At 32.3% G+C, this 17,210-nt stretch overlaps 1 protein-coding gene across 4 annotated transcripts in view; it reads right to left on the reverse strand.

The window, feature by feature from the left end:
• Nucleotides 1-17,210, reverse strand: part of LIN28B (lin-28 homolog B) — a 109,799-nt gene that overhangs the window by 14,670 nt on the left and 77,919 nt on the right. The window contains exon 4 of one of the 4 annotated variants that reach the window (XM_057739742.1): nucleotides 2,935-2,976. The exons of the other annotated variants lie outside the window; for them this stretch is intronic. Within the exon in view, the coding sequence (XP_057595725.1) occupies nucleotides 2,935-2,976 (42 nt within the window). The remainder of the gene's footprint in view (nucleotides 1-2,934; nucleotides 2,977-17,210) is intronic. 4 annotated transcript variants of the gene reach the window in all.

Here is a 17,210-nt window from a genome sequence, read left to right on the forward strand (position 1 = left end):
GACCTTGTAATGGGGATGCTGAAGCAGAAGCAGCAGGAAACAAAGTCTAGGATCTGCCCGGAAGTTGGGGGTGTCATAGGAGATCCTGTCCCATAGAGCCGGAACCCCCCAAAAACTGCACCCACAATGTAAGGATACATGAAAAATAATTTTGCCCTGAAGAAGGGGATGGCATGGAAACTTCCCACCCCCAACATGGTGCTGGGAGGAAGAGAAAACGAGTCTCCCCTGAGAAGTGATAACCACAAGCCAGACTGCAGCTCATGTGGGGATGTCGTAAGTGGAGCATTTCTCATAAAATGGTTCCCAGTTGGTACAAACGTCTCCAGACAAACACAAAAAAATCCCTTAAAAAAAAATGTATTTTTCAAGCCAGGAGTCAAAGAATTCCTATAGGTAAAAGTCCAAGAAATATGACTGGTTAAAAAAAAAGATAATAAAAAGCAAAAGAAAAACAGGGAACCATGAACTATAGCCAGTAGAATCAGACCCAAAGACTTGAGATATTGGGTTGATTAGATTCAAATTGTAAAATAAATACATTCTGATATGTTTAAAGCAATGGTTCTTAACATTATCAGGCCCATGTCTACTTTTTATAATAAATATTTTTGTAATGCCCCTATTCTTATCATGAAAGAAACTTAAAATAATATAACCTATATATATACATTATATAAACACACACATATATATTTTTATATATATGTATCCCTTAAGTACAAAATATAGGAGAAAAAAGTAATTAATAGTAAAATTATGCATATTTCAATAAAAAAATGCAGTAACAAAACCACACCAGATGACATTATAAAATTGTCAGTGCTTGGTACTTGCCTATGATAAATAAATCTGGACTTAAGAGAAGCCATTCCATACAAGAACAGGAAAATAAAAAAGAAGAAGTATAGGGGAATACTAGAATAAGAATTAGTGCGAATGTACCATATACAACAAGAAAGGGAATGACCTTAATTGAAGCAGCATAATATGTCAAGGCTAACTTAAAAAAAATCAATATATAAAGTATGAGAAAATACAGCACTCTCCAAATGAGCTAGACCTTATTTAAAAGTGCAGTATCCAATTCCCCATGTTGTAACACGGTAGACAATAGTGATGCAGTACAGCAGAAAACATACCATATATCTTTTAACTCTACCTCATGCTGAGATAAATTCAGAGTCAAGTATATGAAAAGACCTTGGAACCACACCCTTTAACAGGTGACAAGGAATAGCTGATGGATTGGAAAAAAAAACAGTAATACAAGAGCTTATAGAAAAATTGTTTCTGGAGACACTACCATAGTAGGGCTGAAAAACAACCTGCAACCCCAAAATAAATAATTTCTACACGGGATTTTTAAATCTCTATGTTACAAAAAAAATAAGAATACATAGGTTCAGTCGGGCTTCTGGACATGACAGACTCACTGTTACGAGACTAGCTCTTCTTCAGTAAACTAAACAACTGAAAAAGATATATAAGGTAATTGTTTACAGACACTGGATGGGACAAAAGGTAGTGAAAAACATGCTTTATGGAAGGGAAACATTCAAAGTAAGCACCATGGGTCATCTGGCTTCCTGAGTAGACTTTGGAACTAAGGGTCAAAGAGAGAGAAAACCCAGGCATAGCACAGTGATGTCAATGAGCGGAAGAATTAAAGATTTGAGCTGAAGGTTTATGAAGCAGTTAAAATTGTGGAACAGACTACTGAACAGACGAAATCTGTGCAAAAGAGCACCCCCACCCCATATACAGAGTGAGACTGCTAAGCACAGGAGAAAGAGGCTGCTGTTGTTTGGTGGAGAGATAAGCAGACATCCAAGGTCACACAGTGTTGGAAGATACAGGATTTCTACCCAGGCAAAGTGGTAAGACCACACTGGATTCTTAATCTAGCACCCTGGGCATTTAGTGGAGATCCCAGTAACTCATACCTTAGGAATAAGGACCACACCCCAGACGAAGAGCTGGACCCTAGGACTAAACACTAAACCAAAACAGATCTACACTAACTTAGAATAAAAACAAGGCTGGCAGAATAAAAAAACTAACAGTAATTCAACTGCCTTGTAAAGAAGATAAAAACCCAGACTCCCTATAACCATCAGCAGCAACATTCTGCATACAAAAAAAAAAAAAAAAATTACTAGACATGTAAAGAAGCAGGAAAAAAAGCAGACAAGAGAAAAGACCCCGAAAAGACCCAAATGTTGGAAATGAAAGACCTCAAAACAGCTATGACGAAAATGTTCAACAACATAAAGGAAAAGAAAGACATGCTGAATTAAAAACATGGGGAATCTTGGCAGAAAAAAAAAAAAGAAAACAGACAAAATAAACCAACTGGAAATTCTAGAACGGAAAGCTATATCTAAAACAAAAAGTTTACTGACTAGAAATTGCAGAAAAAGAAGCAGTGAATTTAAAGGCAGACTACAAAATAAATAATATGAACTGACGTCAGATAAAATAAAGGACTAAAAAATATGAACAGAGTGTCTGTGACAGATGGGGAAATATGAAAGTGTGTTATATATGTAATTGGTTCCAGAATAAAAGGAGAGACTGGAGCAGAAAAAAAATACTTGAATAAATAATGCCTAAAAATTTCCTAAATTTTATGAAAAACATCTTGAATCAACAGATCAAAAATGCTCAGAGAATCCCAAACACGATAAATGCAAAGAAAACACACCTTGGCACATGATACTTACTATTAAAAACCCAAATAAAAGAGCAAGGGGAACAAAGGGACACATTTCACACCATGGAACAGAGAAATCAATGACATTTAACGTCTTCTCAGAACTAATAGAGGCCAGATAACAAACATCTTCAAAGCAGTAAAAGAAAAATACCTTCAATTCAGTATTCTGAATCTATTAAAAATATCCTTCACAAATGAGGATAAAATAAAGATACCTGAGAGAACTTGTGGCCAGCAGACTTCCACAAGAAGAAATGCTAAAAAAAAAAAAAGGAAAAAACATTTCTTCAGGCTCAAGGGAAATGCTACCACATGAAAACTTTCAATCTACACAAAGAAATGAAGAGAACTAGAAATGGACAATGTGTACATAAACATAAAATGCTATATATTTTCTACACTTATTTACTTCTAATATAAATATCAATCTAAAGCAAAAGTAATAACAGAACTGTGGAATTTACAAGTTATGTCAAAGTACATATATGACAGTATCACAAATGATGACATGGGTGAATGAAATTATCCTTTTGTAAGTGCTTACATTTTATACATGAAACAATATTAAGCAAAAAGAAGATGGAATGAATAGAGAAAAACAGCAAAGTTATAGACATATCTATATCAATAACTAAATACAAATAGTCTCAATTCTCTGATTAAAAAGCAGACATTGTCAGGTTGAATAAAAACCAAGTTTTTAAAGTCAATTTTTGATTTAAAAAATCTGGTTCTGTTTCGTTGGAGATCTTTGACTTTTATACCTTCTATCTATTGAAGAAATTGAATTTATAATTAAAAAAAAAAATTCCCACAAAGAAAGCTCCAAGTCTAGATGGTTTTACTAGTGAATTCTATCAAACATTTAAAGAAAACATTTTTAAATAAATTATACAATATTACAAAACCTTTTTCATTATAAGGAGGGAAATTGTTTATAAGATCTAAATAATCCTAATACCAAAACCTGACAAATACATTACAGGCAAATAAAATTGTATACCCCTATCCTTCATGAACACACAAATCATCAGCAAAATATTAGCTAAAAGAGTCCACAATATATAAAAAAAGATTATGTATCATGACTAACTGTGGAGTTTATCCCAGAAATACGTATCCATTGGTACTATCATTGAAAAGTCAATTAACTGACTTAAAAATCATACCAATAAAGAGATAAAACACCTGATCATTTCAGTATATTCACAGAGAAGCATTTGAGAAAATCCAACATTCATTCATGATTAAAAATTTTCAGAAATTAGAAACAGAAGAAAACTTCCTCAACCTGACAAAGGACTATCACAAAATAATACTGAAATACTGAACACTTTCCTCCAAAGAATCAGAAGGCAAGGATGTCGATCACTTCTAAATAAAATTTTACTGAAGTACTTAGCTAGTGCAATAAGGAGGGGGAAAAAAAGGAGAAACACACACACACAAAACAAAAAAAGAAAAGAAAAGTCATAAAGATGGAAAATGAATTATCTTCATTTGCAGACAACATGACTGTTACATAAAATCCTAAGGTATCTACAAAAGATAATAGAATTAAAGGATAAAAAATCAATTGTATTGTTACATACTAGCAGCAAACAGTAAACAAAACTTAAGGAAATTATATATATTAGCATCCAAAAACATAAAATACTCAAGAATAAATTTAACAAAAGATATGGAAAGCTTTTAATATTGCTAAAACTGTAAAACATTACTGAGAGAAATAAAACTTAAATAAATGGTTATATATCAGGTTAATGAATCCAAAGACTCAAAATGGTTCAGATGTAAATTCTCACCCAATTAATCTACAGATTAAATGCAATTACAATTAAATTTCCAGTTTACAAGTTCATTTGTAATACATATAAAAATGCAAAGGATCTTGAATATCCAAGGCAATTTTTTTTTTTTTTTTTTTTATTATTTTTTTTTTCCAAGGCAATTTTGAAAAAGATAAACAAGGTTGGAGGACTGATACCTGATTTCAAGAGTTATTGTAAAGATAGAGTAGGGGTCTTCAATCTCGGCACTATGACATTAGGCCAGACAATTCCTGTTGTGGGGACTGTCCTATGCACCATAACATTTTTATCAGTATCTCTAGCCTCTAACCACTAGATGCCAGTAGCAACTCCGCTTCTCAATTGTAACAACCAAAGATGTCTCCAGGCACTGCCAAATGTCCCTTCCAGGGCAAAATCAACCCCAACTCTCATACAATAAACAAGATAGGGTGGTACAAGATAGACAAATAGGTTAAATATAAGAAAAAAAGAATCCACAAACATGTTTCCTTTGTGCAGCCAGTTGATTTTCAACAAAAATTAAAGTTGAAATTAGCTCAATGAAACAATGAAGGTCTTTATCAAAAAGGCGTTAGTAAAATGTACGTATGACAATGTGTGTGTCCTGTGAGACTGTCTCACACACTGAAATCACCTAACATTCCTATGCAACAGTAACTACCCCTTCCCATTATTGACAAAAGTGGAGGAGATGACCAAAATATCCCCTCCCATCAATGACTACCATTTGTAGGAAAAATAACCAAAATATCCCCCACAAATTTCCAAACACCTTCTGTGTGATAGGACCATGCTCATTAAGAACCACTAAACTAAAGAAATAACAAGGGATTGAAAATATGATCAGGAGCAAAAGACAAGCAAATTTGAAAAAATAAACAGAATATCTAGAAATTTTTTAAAATTTGCAACTAAAAACTCAATAGATGTCTTAAAAAGTAGATCAGAAACAGCTAAAGAGAACATTAAGAACTTCTGCTTTCAGCAATATGACCAACCAGGTTCTCTAAAGAATGCATGGATAAAACACACATTTGCATGCATTACTGGGTTTGCAGAAAATAAAGGTAATAGCCTCCCCAAATAGCTCTAAAGGAAAGTTAGAGCAAGGAGCAGTGAACTAACTATAAGCAAACAGAAAAGGTAAGGCTTCTCTGAGGATGAATAATAATATTAGTGCTGTAACAGGTGACTAGACAGAGTCATGGGGCCGGCAGCACCTAAACTCTCTTCCACACCAAGGTAGGGATTTTTGAAATTAGTTATAATGATCAAGGCTACAAAAACCCCTAGTTTCAGGCAGAAGCAAACACAATTCCTTCTAGAGGAAAGTTTTCTCAGTCTAAGCCTGCACTATTTCCATAGATTATAATCAAACATGTAACGAACTCATAATCAAAGATAATGAGACACCAAGAAATAAACCACCATAGGTAAGGGTCAGCATAAACAACAAACTTCCAAGTTAGATTTCTAAGAACTTTATTGGAATTGTCAAAACCAGCCTATAAAATACCTAGGGATAAAGTTTTTAAAGAAATAAAAGATGACGTTACAAAACTGAACAATCAAGAGACTAGCAAAAACAACCAGGTATATTTGAAAATATCAAACTCAATAGAACTATTAGATATCAAAACAATACTGCTGACATTTCAAACTCAATGGAATTATTAAACAGCACTTAGACACAGCTAAAGGTTACATTAGTAAACTGGAAAATAAATATGAAGAAATTACATGGAACACAGCATAGAGAGATAAGATTGGAAATTTAAAAGAGAGTTTAAAAGATATTGAAAATAGAATAAGAAAGTCTAAAGTACATTATATACGTGTGTGTGTATGAGAGAGAGAGAGAGAGAAAGAGAGAGAGAGAATAGAGAAAATAAATGAGAGAAATATTTGAAAAGATAATGGCTGAAACTTTTCCAGAAGGGATGAAAGACTTGAACATATAGATAGAGGGACAATTACATATTCCAAGCAGGAAAAATAGAAATGAATCCACATCTAGTTCACCATATAATGAAACTATAAAAACCTAGGATAAAAAGATTTTATAAGCAGCTAGACAGAAAAGAAAGATTATCTGCAAACAAATAGCAATTAGACTGATGGCATGTATCTTTTTTTTATTTTTAAGATTTTTTTTTTTTGATGTGGACTATTTTTAAAGTCTTTATTGAATTTGTTACAATATTGCTTCTGTTTTATGTTTTGGTTTTTTGGCCATGAGGCCTGTGGGATCTTAGCTCCCTGACCCTCACCCCCTGCACTGGAAGGCAAAGTCTTCACCACTGGACCACCAAGGAAGTCCCCAATGGCAGAAATCTTAACTACATCAACGGAAAACAAGAATCAGTATCGTAATATCTTTAAAATGCTGAAAGAAAAAATCTGTTAGCTAGAAATACACACCCTGTGGAACTAGCTTTTGGGAACCAGAGTAAAATAAAGATATACTGAGATAAAAACAATAGAGTTTACTACAAACAGATGTTCCTATAGAAAATTCTGAAAGATATATAGTGGGGAAAAGGCAAATGATCTCAAAAGGAAGGTCAGAGTTGGAAGAATAATAAGTATACAATTCATTAAGCATGTAGGTAACAATGAGTGATATAATATAATAATAATAATAATTAATAATAATTTATAAGGTTAAAAAACAAAAATTTAAACATAGCCTAAAGATTTGGAGGAGGTTCCTAGGCCTTAAAGTACTCTAGTATTACTGTTTGATGGAAAGGAATCAAGAGCAGAAGTAATACTAAAAATATTTAGCAACTATTACATCAGGGATACCAGCCAATCAGAATGATCAGTAAAATAAATAGTATGGCTATATCAGCGTGTTACTGATGAATATCAGCCTGATATTTTGCATACTGATTATGCAAACCAGCTGAAGAGGACATTTTGCAATTATTTGGAGGAAATTTGAATACAGTATGGGTTTTAGATAAGATGAAAATATATAGCAATGGAAAAGAGATTACTGACTAAAAAATCATCAGGTTATGAAAGAGCCATATATTTAAGCAAATACATACATATGTAGATAAACACACACACACACGTTGGAAATACTTACCAATGACTAATTATATACCATACTAGGTGCTTGGAGCTAGACAGACAATGATAAATAAAGAAGATCAGATCCTATCCTCATGGACTTGATATGTCAAAGCAACTCAGATTGTAGGTCTCATGGCCTTCTGCTCTTTCTATGACACACACTTCTTTGAAGCTTTAAAAAAAGTCCTTTGAGAGGACCGAACACAAAGCTAGAATACAACATTCCTTAGCAATTCAGTTACAACTAGGTGTTCCCAGGTTGTCTATTTCTTTTATTCATTAAAAACTGCATTTTTTTCTTTTTTTTTAAAGTTGAGTTATAATTGAAATAGAACATTAGTTTCAGGTATGTAACATAATGATTCAGTATTTTATATTTTGTGAAATGATAACCACAAGTCTAGTTAATATCCATTACGCAGTTGCAAAAAAAATTTTTTTCTTGTGATGAGAACTTTTAAGATTTACTCTCTTAGCAACTTTCCAGTATAACTGCACTTTTTCTCTTTTAGATATATCTACTTAGCCTCGATGAGTCCTATATACCTTTTACTTCATTTGTAAAACAGTCTTACATTTTATACCATGTACTGAATTTTCTAATAAAACAAAGTGGCTAAATCAATATTTCTCAGATATTTTGGTGATCTATATCTGACTTAAGAAAAAAATTTTTAAAAATTTTAAGGAAATTAATGAGGCTTATAATTGAGCTGATAATATAAAAAACAGTGATTTTAAAACATTAAAAATCTATTTAGTATTAATTAAAATTACTAACTATAAAAAATGCCATTTCAGAAAACAGAAGGAAAATGGTACATGAATGAAAGAATACTTAAGCTTCAGATTTTTAAAAAAGTAGTATTAGCAAGCATATCATATTTTGATCATTGGCAGAAGCACGTGCTCAAGTTAACAGTTATGAGTTCTGGCCAGGTGTTGCTCAGCATCCCACCAACTGGACTTTGAAAAGCAGCCTGGCTATGCACTACAGGACATCAGACTTCCTTCCTGAGCCAAATTACGAGTGATTTGTTTTTTTAGCATGGTTCAAGTGTTTGCAGACATGATAGCTTTTAAATTTTTAAATAAAATATAATTTAAAATGAGTGGATAAAGAGTCACCCAGAATTTAATTAAACAGGCCTACCTATATAAAATACACATTGAATAGACAAAGAGATAAACAAATGTATTCAGGTACTCCTACAACTTTCAGTCTGTGATGAGATTCTCTGCTTTTTCTACTACTACTCAACAGCTGAACTGCTAGACTGTTTGTAATGCAGATACCTATAGCATTACTCTTCTCTTCTGTCCTTAACATCTTTCTAATACAACAGAGATCCAAGTTTACTTATTACACAGCTGTAGATATTAAACTTCAGAGGAAAATTATTTTTAATAAATATGAAGATATTAAAGTAACATCCAATGACTATATTAATTCAATTCTTACAGCATGAAGAAAAATAGATGAAGGTATATGAAGCAATAGTTTAAAGTTGTGATTGGATTTATGGCTTCACTGTGGAAATTTATATTTCTATTTATAGCATTGTTCCTCAGATTTTATCAACTGTAAAACTGGGATTCCTGTACCTCAGGAATTTCATGAATAAAATAACTTGAATTCCTGGCAAAATACCAATGGGATTCTCTTGGGAGTGACAAGAAGACTTGACAAAGTGATTTTAAAGTTCATCCAGGAGCTACAAGCATATTTTAGAACAGTAATAAAGGGAGACTGGCTTTCTACGTACTGAAAGGTATTACAAATACAGAGAAATAAAGACAACTGGTTGAAGAAAAATCAAGACAAACAATACGAAATTAGAGAGTCCTGAAACATACAAATCAGAAATAATATATAGAAGAAATCATTATATAACAAAAGAGGCTTCACAAATTAACTCAAAGAGTGAAAATGAGATGCTGAGTATGGGAAAATTTAGCATAAAGCTTTATTTTATATAAAATTACAAATTAAATTTTAGATGCATTTAAGAGTTAAAAGAAATAAACCAGAAAAATATAGATCAGTATTTATCTGATCTATAAGAAACAAAGGCAGAAACAAAATGCAAGAACCCACCAAATGAAAAGAGCAATAAAATTGGATATGCCAAAAATGATCATAGATGAGGCAAAATTATTATTTGTAGGTGAAAATATTTCATACCTGGAAAACCATAAATACATTGAAAAATTATTAAAACCAATAAGAAGTTAATAAGGTGGCTTGTTAAAAAAATATTATACAAAATCAATTCTATTTAGAAAAAAAGATTACAAAAATAAAAGAAGAGAAAAATGCCAATTTTAACAGTACAGAAGCACACACACACGCACACACACTGATAATATACTCCAGGATAGATTTTAGATGTGTTTAGATTACTTAACTTTTATGCTAACAAAGTATAGTGGGGTTTTTTTTCATTTTCACTATTTAGGTCCTGCATATCTCTTAATAAACTTTATTCCTAAGTGTTTTCATTTTTTGTTCTTTTGGTAAATGAAACACATTCTTCAGTGAGCAGAGGAAGATACAGAGTTTCTCTCCTCTGCCCTCCATCCTCCTCTCTCCCTTAGCAGAAGGGTCTCTGTTTGATAGTTTGTTTACTGACAGTTCAGAAGAGCAGAAACTATACCTTTCACAGCTCAGTGATTTGCCTCTGCTCAAGAAATGCTAAAAGCCAGCCCTGTACTCTTGTTTAGAGAAGAAAAACCATGACCAGAGAAATAAACAGTAGAGGAAAAACAGTAGGGACAATGTAATCTCATGAAGAAAGATGCACCTTTAGAAAATGCTCCCACTGAAATTCTCTGAAGAAAATTTTAACCTAAACCAGTTAGTTTAGAACAGGGAAAGAAGGTTGTCTGGAGCTAAAAACATGATTTGAAATTTTAAAATTAAACACAACAGTGAAAGGAGAGAGTCACACCTGAGAATTCAATATTCTGGAAGTTCAAAAGGAACAATCTTGTCACAAAAAGTAAGACAGGAGACAGAAATGCTAAGAAAAAAAGATAAAAAACTTTAAAGATCAATTTGGAACTAACAGTTGAATAAGAGGGGTTCTAAAAGGAGAAAAGGAAACAAGTAAAGAAATATGTAAACAAATTACAGAAGAAAATTTCTAAACACATGGGGAAATGACTGTTTTTGTACTAAGACTTTCTCAGTGAAGTAGCATGTTTCACATTGTGGCACAAGTTCCTAGTGTGGTTGAAGAATGGAAACAGTTTGTAGACCCTCTACTTTGAATAGCACTGTTTAATGGACATCAATTGCTTTTGCCTAACTCCTCTAACATCCCTTTTCATAGTGCCCCACTGGTTTTCTTTTGGAGAGTCTTCCTTCCTCTACTTTAAATCCTGGTGGTTTGGAAGGGGCTCACCTCACTCTTCAGCTCAAGGGGTGGGCAAATGACTCCTGTCTAGTGAATCAGAGAGCCACGTTACAGGTTAGAGCAATAGAATCAATCCTAGGCTTTGGCTAGAATTACTGGTAATTCTATCCCTCTTGGCACGTCGACTGAGCAGTTCAATCCAGATGTATCTGAAACTATTCTAATTCTTGGAATTATGAAGTATGTGAGTAAATACATTCCCCCCTTTCCTTCTTAAGCCAGTGGTTCTCAAATTTCAGAGCACATCAAAATTACCTGGAGGTTTTGTTAAAACAAAACAAAACAAAACAAAATAAAAGACAAATTGCTGAGATCCACATCTTGGGGTAAGTCTTGATGAGGCCTGAGAATCTGCATTTCTACCAAAATTCCTCTGTGACGCAGATGCTGGTCCAGGGACCACAATTGTGAATGATTGCCTCATGCCAATATGAGCTGGTTCATATTACTTACACCAGAAAGATTAGTAACCAACATATCTCTAAGCAGATGAAAAACAATGAAATAACCCTTGAAGCAAAGTGAACATTAAAATGAAAAATTTTAACTATCTCGAAAATAATGAAAATAAGTAGAAACTCATACCAAAAACTATGCAACACACAGTGAAGCTTTTCTTAAAGGAACACTTATTGTCTGAAATCCTTGTTTTAATAAAATAAAGACTGAAAATAAGCTAAATATTCAACTTCAAAAAAACAGAAAAAATACAACAAATTAACAAAAATTGAAGACTTTTTACTGTAAAATTTGAAAGTAAAGAAACAGAGAAAACCAACAAAAGCAGGGGGAAATATAGATAAGACAAAAGCTAATTAATTGAAAAGGTAAATCCATGAGATGCCTAAATAGGAGGAAAGAGAGAAAATAAAAATGTAAAATGCTAGGGATTGTTAAAATCCAACTGTATAATAGAAGAGACTAAGACTTAAGAGAATCTCACTGCAACTTTACAGTAATACAACAGAAAATATAAATGATGCAAAGAATTTCCCAGCAACATATAATAAATTTGACCAATAGGAAGCAGAAATACCTAATAAATTAAGACTCTGAAAATATAATTTTTTAAACTACAAGAGGCAAAGAAAGGGCTTAGATGTTTTGCAGCTCAATTCTATCATATTTTAAGCTGTGGGTTCTAAATCATTTTGATCACACACACTTATCAGTAAAATATTTTTGAACATCCATCCCAATATATGTATATTTGTTTGTATTTATAAAGTAGATGCATACTAGTATACATTATAAAACAGAAAATAAAATAAGTAAATATAAACATGTCATGATATTTTTTCACATATGAAGAAAATGAATCTATTTATCTTGTCTATCTATTGGAGTGTAGATTTTCCACTTTGGAGACCAGTTCTTAAGTTCTTATGTATATTAAATTACCCAACAACATAGAAATAGACAGAAAACTCCCTAAAACATGAAATAAAATAATCTTAATAAGACTTGATGAGGAAAACACATTAAAGAATTCAAGGTCATGAAGACCAATAAATATCATGAAACTGAATATATCAGCATATTATGACTCAGAAGGGCCCCCTCCCCCAGAAATATAAGAATTATTCAACTTCATAGAATCTATAGATGTAATTCATTTTATCGATAACTTGAAGTCAAAAATTACATAATTATGTCAATAGATGCTGAAAAGTCTTTTGATATAATCCAATAGCTATTCATAATAAAGAGAAGGGAAGCAATTAAATATGATGATTATTAACTGAAAATAACAGATTAAATTTGAAATATTAAAGCCATTTTCATTAAGTTAGAAGATAGGATGCCTGCTGTCAGCAGCATTTTCAACACTGTTTAGGAAATTCTAGTCCATTCCATAAGAAAAGAAAATGAAGTAACAGGTAGGACTATTTGAGAAGAGATTAAACTACTTTTTCTCTATAGTAGCAATAGCCAGTTAAAAGAAAAAAAAATCATTTACAATAGCATCAAAAATACGTAAGAATAATCATCATAAGAAATCTATACAAGTAACTTATTAAAGGACACGAAAATAACTTGAAAAAATGGGTCAACATAACCTATACTCTCCTTCAATCCCATTGTCGTCTCTGTGTCTGAGTAGCATTATCATGAACTCAGGGTTAATCATGGTTTTATATCTTTACCACACATGTAAATATTCACAGACAATACATACTACTACTTGATGGTTTTAAACAATTAATAAAGATGAATAATGGTGCATGGATCATTCTGCAACTTGACTTATTATTCAACATTATAGTGAGATTTTTAAAAAAGTAATCCAGATTGATAAAGGTAGCTGTAATCTGTTCATTTTAACTCAATTTCATTTTGAGAATATAATTTAATCATCTCCTTGTTAATAGACATTTAGGTTGTTTGTTTTTTTCTTGCAATTACAAACAATGCTGTAATATTTTTTTGCACAATTCTCTTTGTGTACATGTGACCATGACCCACAGAGAAAACATTTTGCATCACAATTCAGCACTCACATACACAAAAACACACAGCACAACCCAAAAGTATATGAAACAATAGTTACCCTTACTACATGCACTGCACTCTAATGACTTTTATTCTATTTCATTAAAAAATAGCAATAATACTTGTCATATCTACCAAATTAATATCAAAAGCCACTAGTGTGTACCAATCCACATTTTGAAAAACACTCCTCTGGGAAATCCACCTAGAAGTGGAATCAAAGTATATGAAAAATTTTGACTCCACCAGATATTGCCAGATTGCTCTCTTAAGTGGATTCATCAATTATGTGTCCCATCAGGACTGTGTGACACTCTTTACACTACTTAGTATGGTCAGATCTTAAAATTTCTGCTAATTTTATGGGAGTGAAATGGTATCTCATTTAAATCAGTAATGCTGAGTATCTTTTTTGCTTATTGAATTTTTTTTCTTTTATAAATTACTGTTTGTTCATTTTTCTGTTGGGCTTTTACTTCTCTTTGATTTGTAGTCCTTTATGTATTATGGATGTTAATTCTTTATCAACTACATGCATTGCAAATATCTTTTACCACTCTGCATCATATTTTCTAACTTTGTTTATATTGTTGGTGCTGCCTAGAAACTATGTTTCCCAGAGTCTTCTTTCTGGATGGTTCTGGGTCAGAGTCAGCCAAAGGAGAAATTCATATACAAGACATAGAGAGCAAAAATAAAGCAGAAGCCATTATTCTTAGAGGGTGATCACGGTCAGACACGGTAACACACACAGATCCGCCCAGCAGGTTCCAGCTTGTCCTCTCTGGTGCTCTGTGCCCAGCCTGTCTTCCCAATGTTGGTCTGCTGACCAGCAGCCTGACACCATCCCTTGTCTGCAAACCCAGAGAGGTTATCTCAACACAGAGGCAGCAGTTTCCATAGTTCTCTGCAGGGGCTCCCTCCTCCCAATTCCTCCACAATACCAGATACGCTTGGCTTTTTGCATTTCCCTGCAAACTCTGATCTATCTAGTCCAGGGCTTGAAGGCTGCTTAGTGAATATTCCTCTAATGTACTGACTCTTTCCTTCCCCAGCAACTCCCACATTTGTGTAAGATCTAAATCTTCAATTTTCATAACACTTAAAGTGGCTCTATCTTCCTCACTGAAACCTTTATCAAGTAGAAGTTTTAAATTCTGAAATAGTCAATTTAATCTTATTGCTTACAGTTTCTGTTTTTTGTGTCTTGTTTAAAAAAAAAAAATCTTTCCCAAACTTAAGAGCTGAAAGTTTTGCTTTACACTTTTAGATCTTTAAATATGGTATGAGATCGGGGTCCAATTTTACTTTTTCTCTATAGTCAGATATAATCCCAGGACCATTTATAATCTTTTCATTATTTTCCAAGATCTGAAATGCACCTCTGCCATATATCAAGATTTGTATATATTCTCATTTCCAATGGTCTATTTGTCTTTCACTGGGCCATCACCTCACTTACTTACATACCCTTACATAGTTGTATAATAAATATAAATATCTGGTAGGGAGAGCCTTCATACTTCCATTTTCATCTACAAAATTGTGAGGTTATTAATGGTCCTATTAACTTCCAAACCAATTTAAAATCAACCATATTGAAATCTTGAATGAAATTACATTGAATATGTAGATTAATTTATAGAAAATTACCCTCTTTAAAATATTGTCTTGTCATTTATTAATAAAATACCTTTCTCCATTTATGTAGGTTTGCTTTTATATATCTCAGTATAAGTTTATCATTTTCTCCATAAAAGTCTTTCATAGTTTTGTTAGATTTATTCCTAGGTATAGTATAGTATAGTTTATGTTCCACTTGTGAAACAAACTCTTTACAGTTTCTAATTGTAGATTCCTAGGATATAGATTTGTCCTTACGTTCCAGATATTCATTTGTTCCTAGTTTGACTTTTGTGTATTGAACTTACAGCTAGCAATCTTGTTAAATTCTTTTCTTTATTCCAATTATTCCAAAAATTTACCTGTAGATAACCATGGATATAAAATCACATTGATGTGAATAACAAAGCATTTGCTTTCTTCTTTTCCAATCCTTAGATCTTTAATTTTCTTCTCTTATTGCATTGGTAGCACCTCCAGTACTATTGATAACAAACCCAAGAGGGGACTCTAGATGGACTATTAAAACTGAGAGGATGAAAAGCAATTGCTTAAATCAGAGAACAGAATCTCAAGTCAGCCAAGTAGGAAAAAGAAAGAATTGACTTAATATCAGTTCCATACAATGATCCTATAAAAAATATCACTGTTCCCAGAGGCTTTTATGTGTGACAGTATAGAATGACTAGTAAGGAAGCAGGCTAAGTATAAAGAGACCCTGGTTCATATTTAACACACACAACTGAGCTCCTCTAACTATGATCATATGCCTGCTTTCCCAACTAATTAGGATATCTATGAAATTCACCTGTCTTCAGTAGAAGATTCTTGAAAAATTGAGTTTTAAAAATAATTATAAAAAGTATACATAATATTTTTAGCCTTCATGGATGAGCATAAGTACATTTTTAGCATTTCTAGAGATTCTAAACATTTTCTGTAGCAACTAGGAGTAAACAAATAACTCTCTATCCCAAAAGGAAAGGAAACATTTGACTTTGATCCTTATTAGCCCATATATTTAAGATAATCATACAACAGACGTGACTTAAAGAAAAATTTTAAACTTAAAGAAAATTTTTAGAGGTCAAAATTCTTGAATTCTTGCTTGACTTGTTCTAGATTTTCTTTTAAGAGAATATTTTTCCCTTTACAAAACATTTTCTAAATTTAGTATTTGTTCTCTGCTTATATCCAAAGGATCTACACTTTACAGGTAGTCCTTCATTATATGAAAATGCACATATTAAAATTTTTACTTTATTTGGAAATTTATTATGAAACTGATTTTACAAAAAAAGAACCTGTTTTACTTCTTACTAATAAGCACAAGCAGATTAAAATCTATTTATTAAAATTTGCTGATCCTATCTACACCAACAAAAAGAACAATCTCTTTATCACATGAGAATACAAGTCGTAGCTCTTAATATGTTTATTTTAACCAAATTTCAAAAAATTAAAATTCCAATGTAAATTTAAAAGGAGCTTCGCAAAAGGTTCTTCAAGTTTATAAGAACTGAATTTGACTTATACTTCCTTATTAATGGAGAATAAAGGAAGGCTAGCTGAAGGCTGCTAACGACTTTGTAATTCTTTGAAAATGGTACTTGAGCTTGGGGCAAAGGACTAGTATTTCAGTGGAGGGATTTGGCAGTATAAAGTATGGAAATTTTCTGTTGATTAGTCTTCATCTTAATCAGCTCTTATTGTTCTTACAGGAACAGACTGGATCTCATAGTAGATATAAGCAAGAGAATTTACATTTTTAAAGTTTACAAAAGTAACATTCCAAACAATGTCATGTGTTCATTAAAAATGTACATACTTAGTATTAAAGGCTAAATTAATTTCCTTTTTTGAAAGGATCTCCAAGTTTAAAAATGCTACCCAATTTTCATAATCCCTTGTATTAAAACCATACAATAAATATTTAATCTTATCTTCACCAAGACCACAGTCTAAAGGAAAAAAGCTACGTAAAGTTATTTCTTAAACCCTCAATCTCTACTTGTTATATTCTGAGTTGCTTCTGGACCATTTTTTTTCTATAGGCAT

Source organism: Hippopotamus amphibius, chromosome 6, assembly GCF_030028045.1.
Source record: "Hippopotamus amphibius kiboko isolate mHipAmp2 chromosome 6, mHipAmp2.hap2, whole genome shotgun sequence".
NCBI lineage: Eukaryota > Metazoa > Chordata > Mammalia > Artiodactyla > Hippopotamidae > Hippopotamus > Hippopotamus amphibius.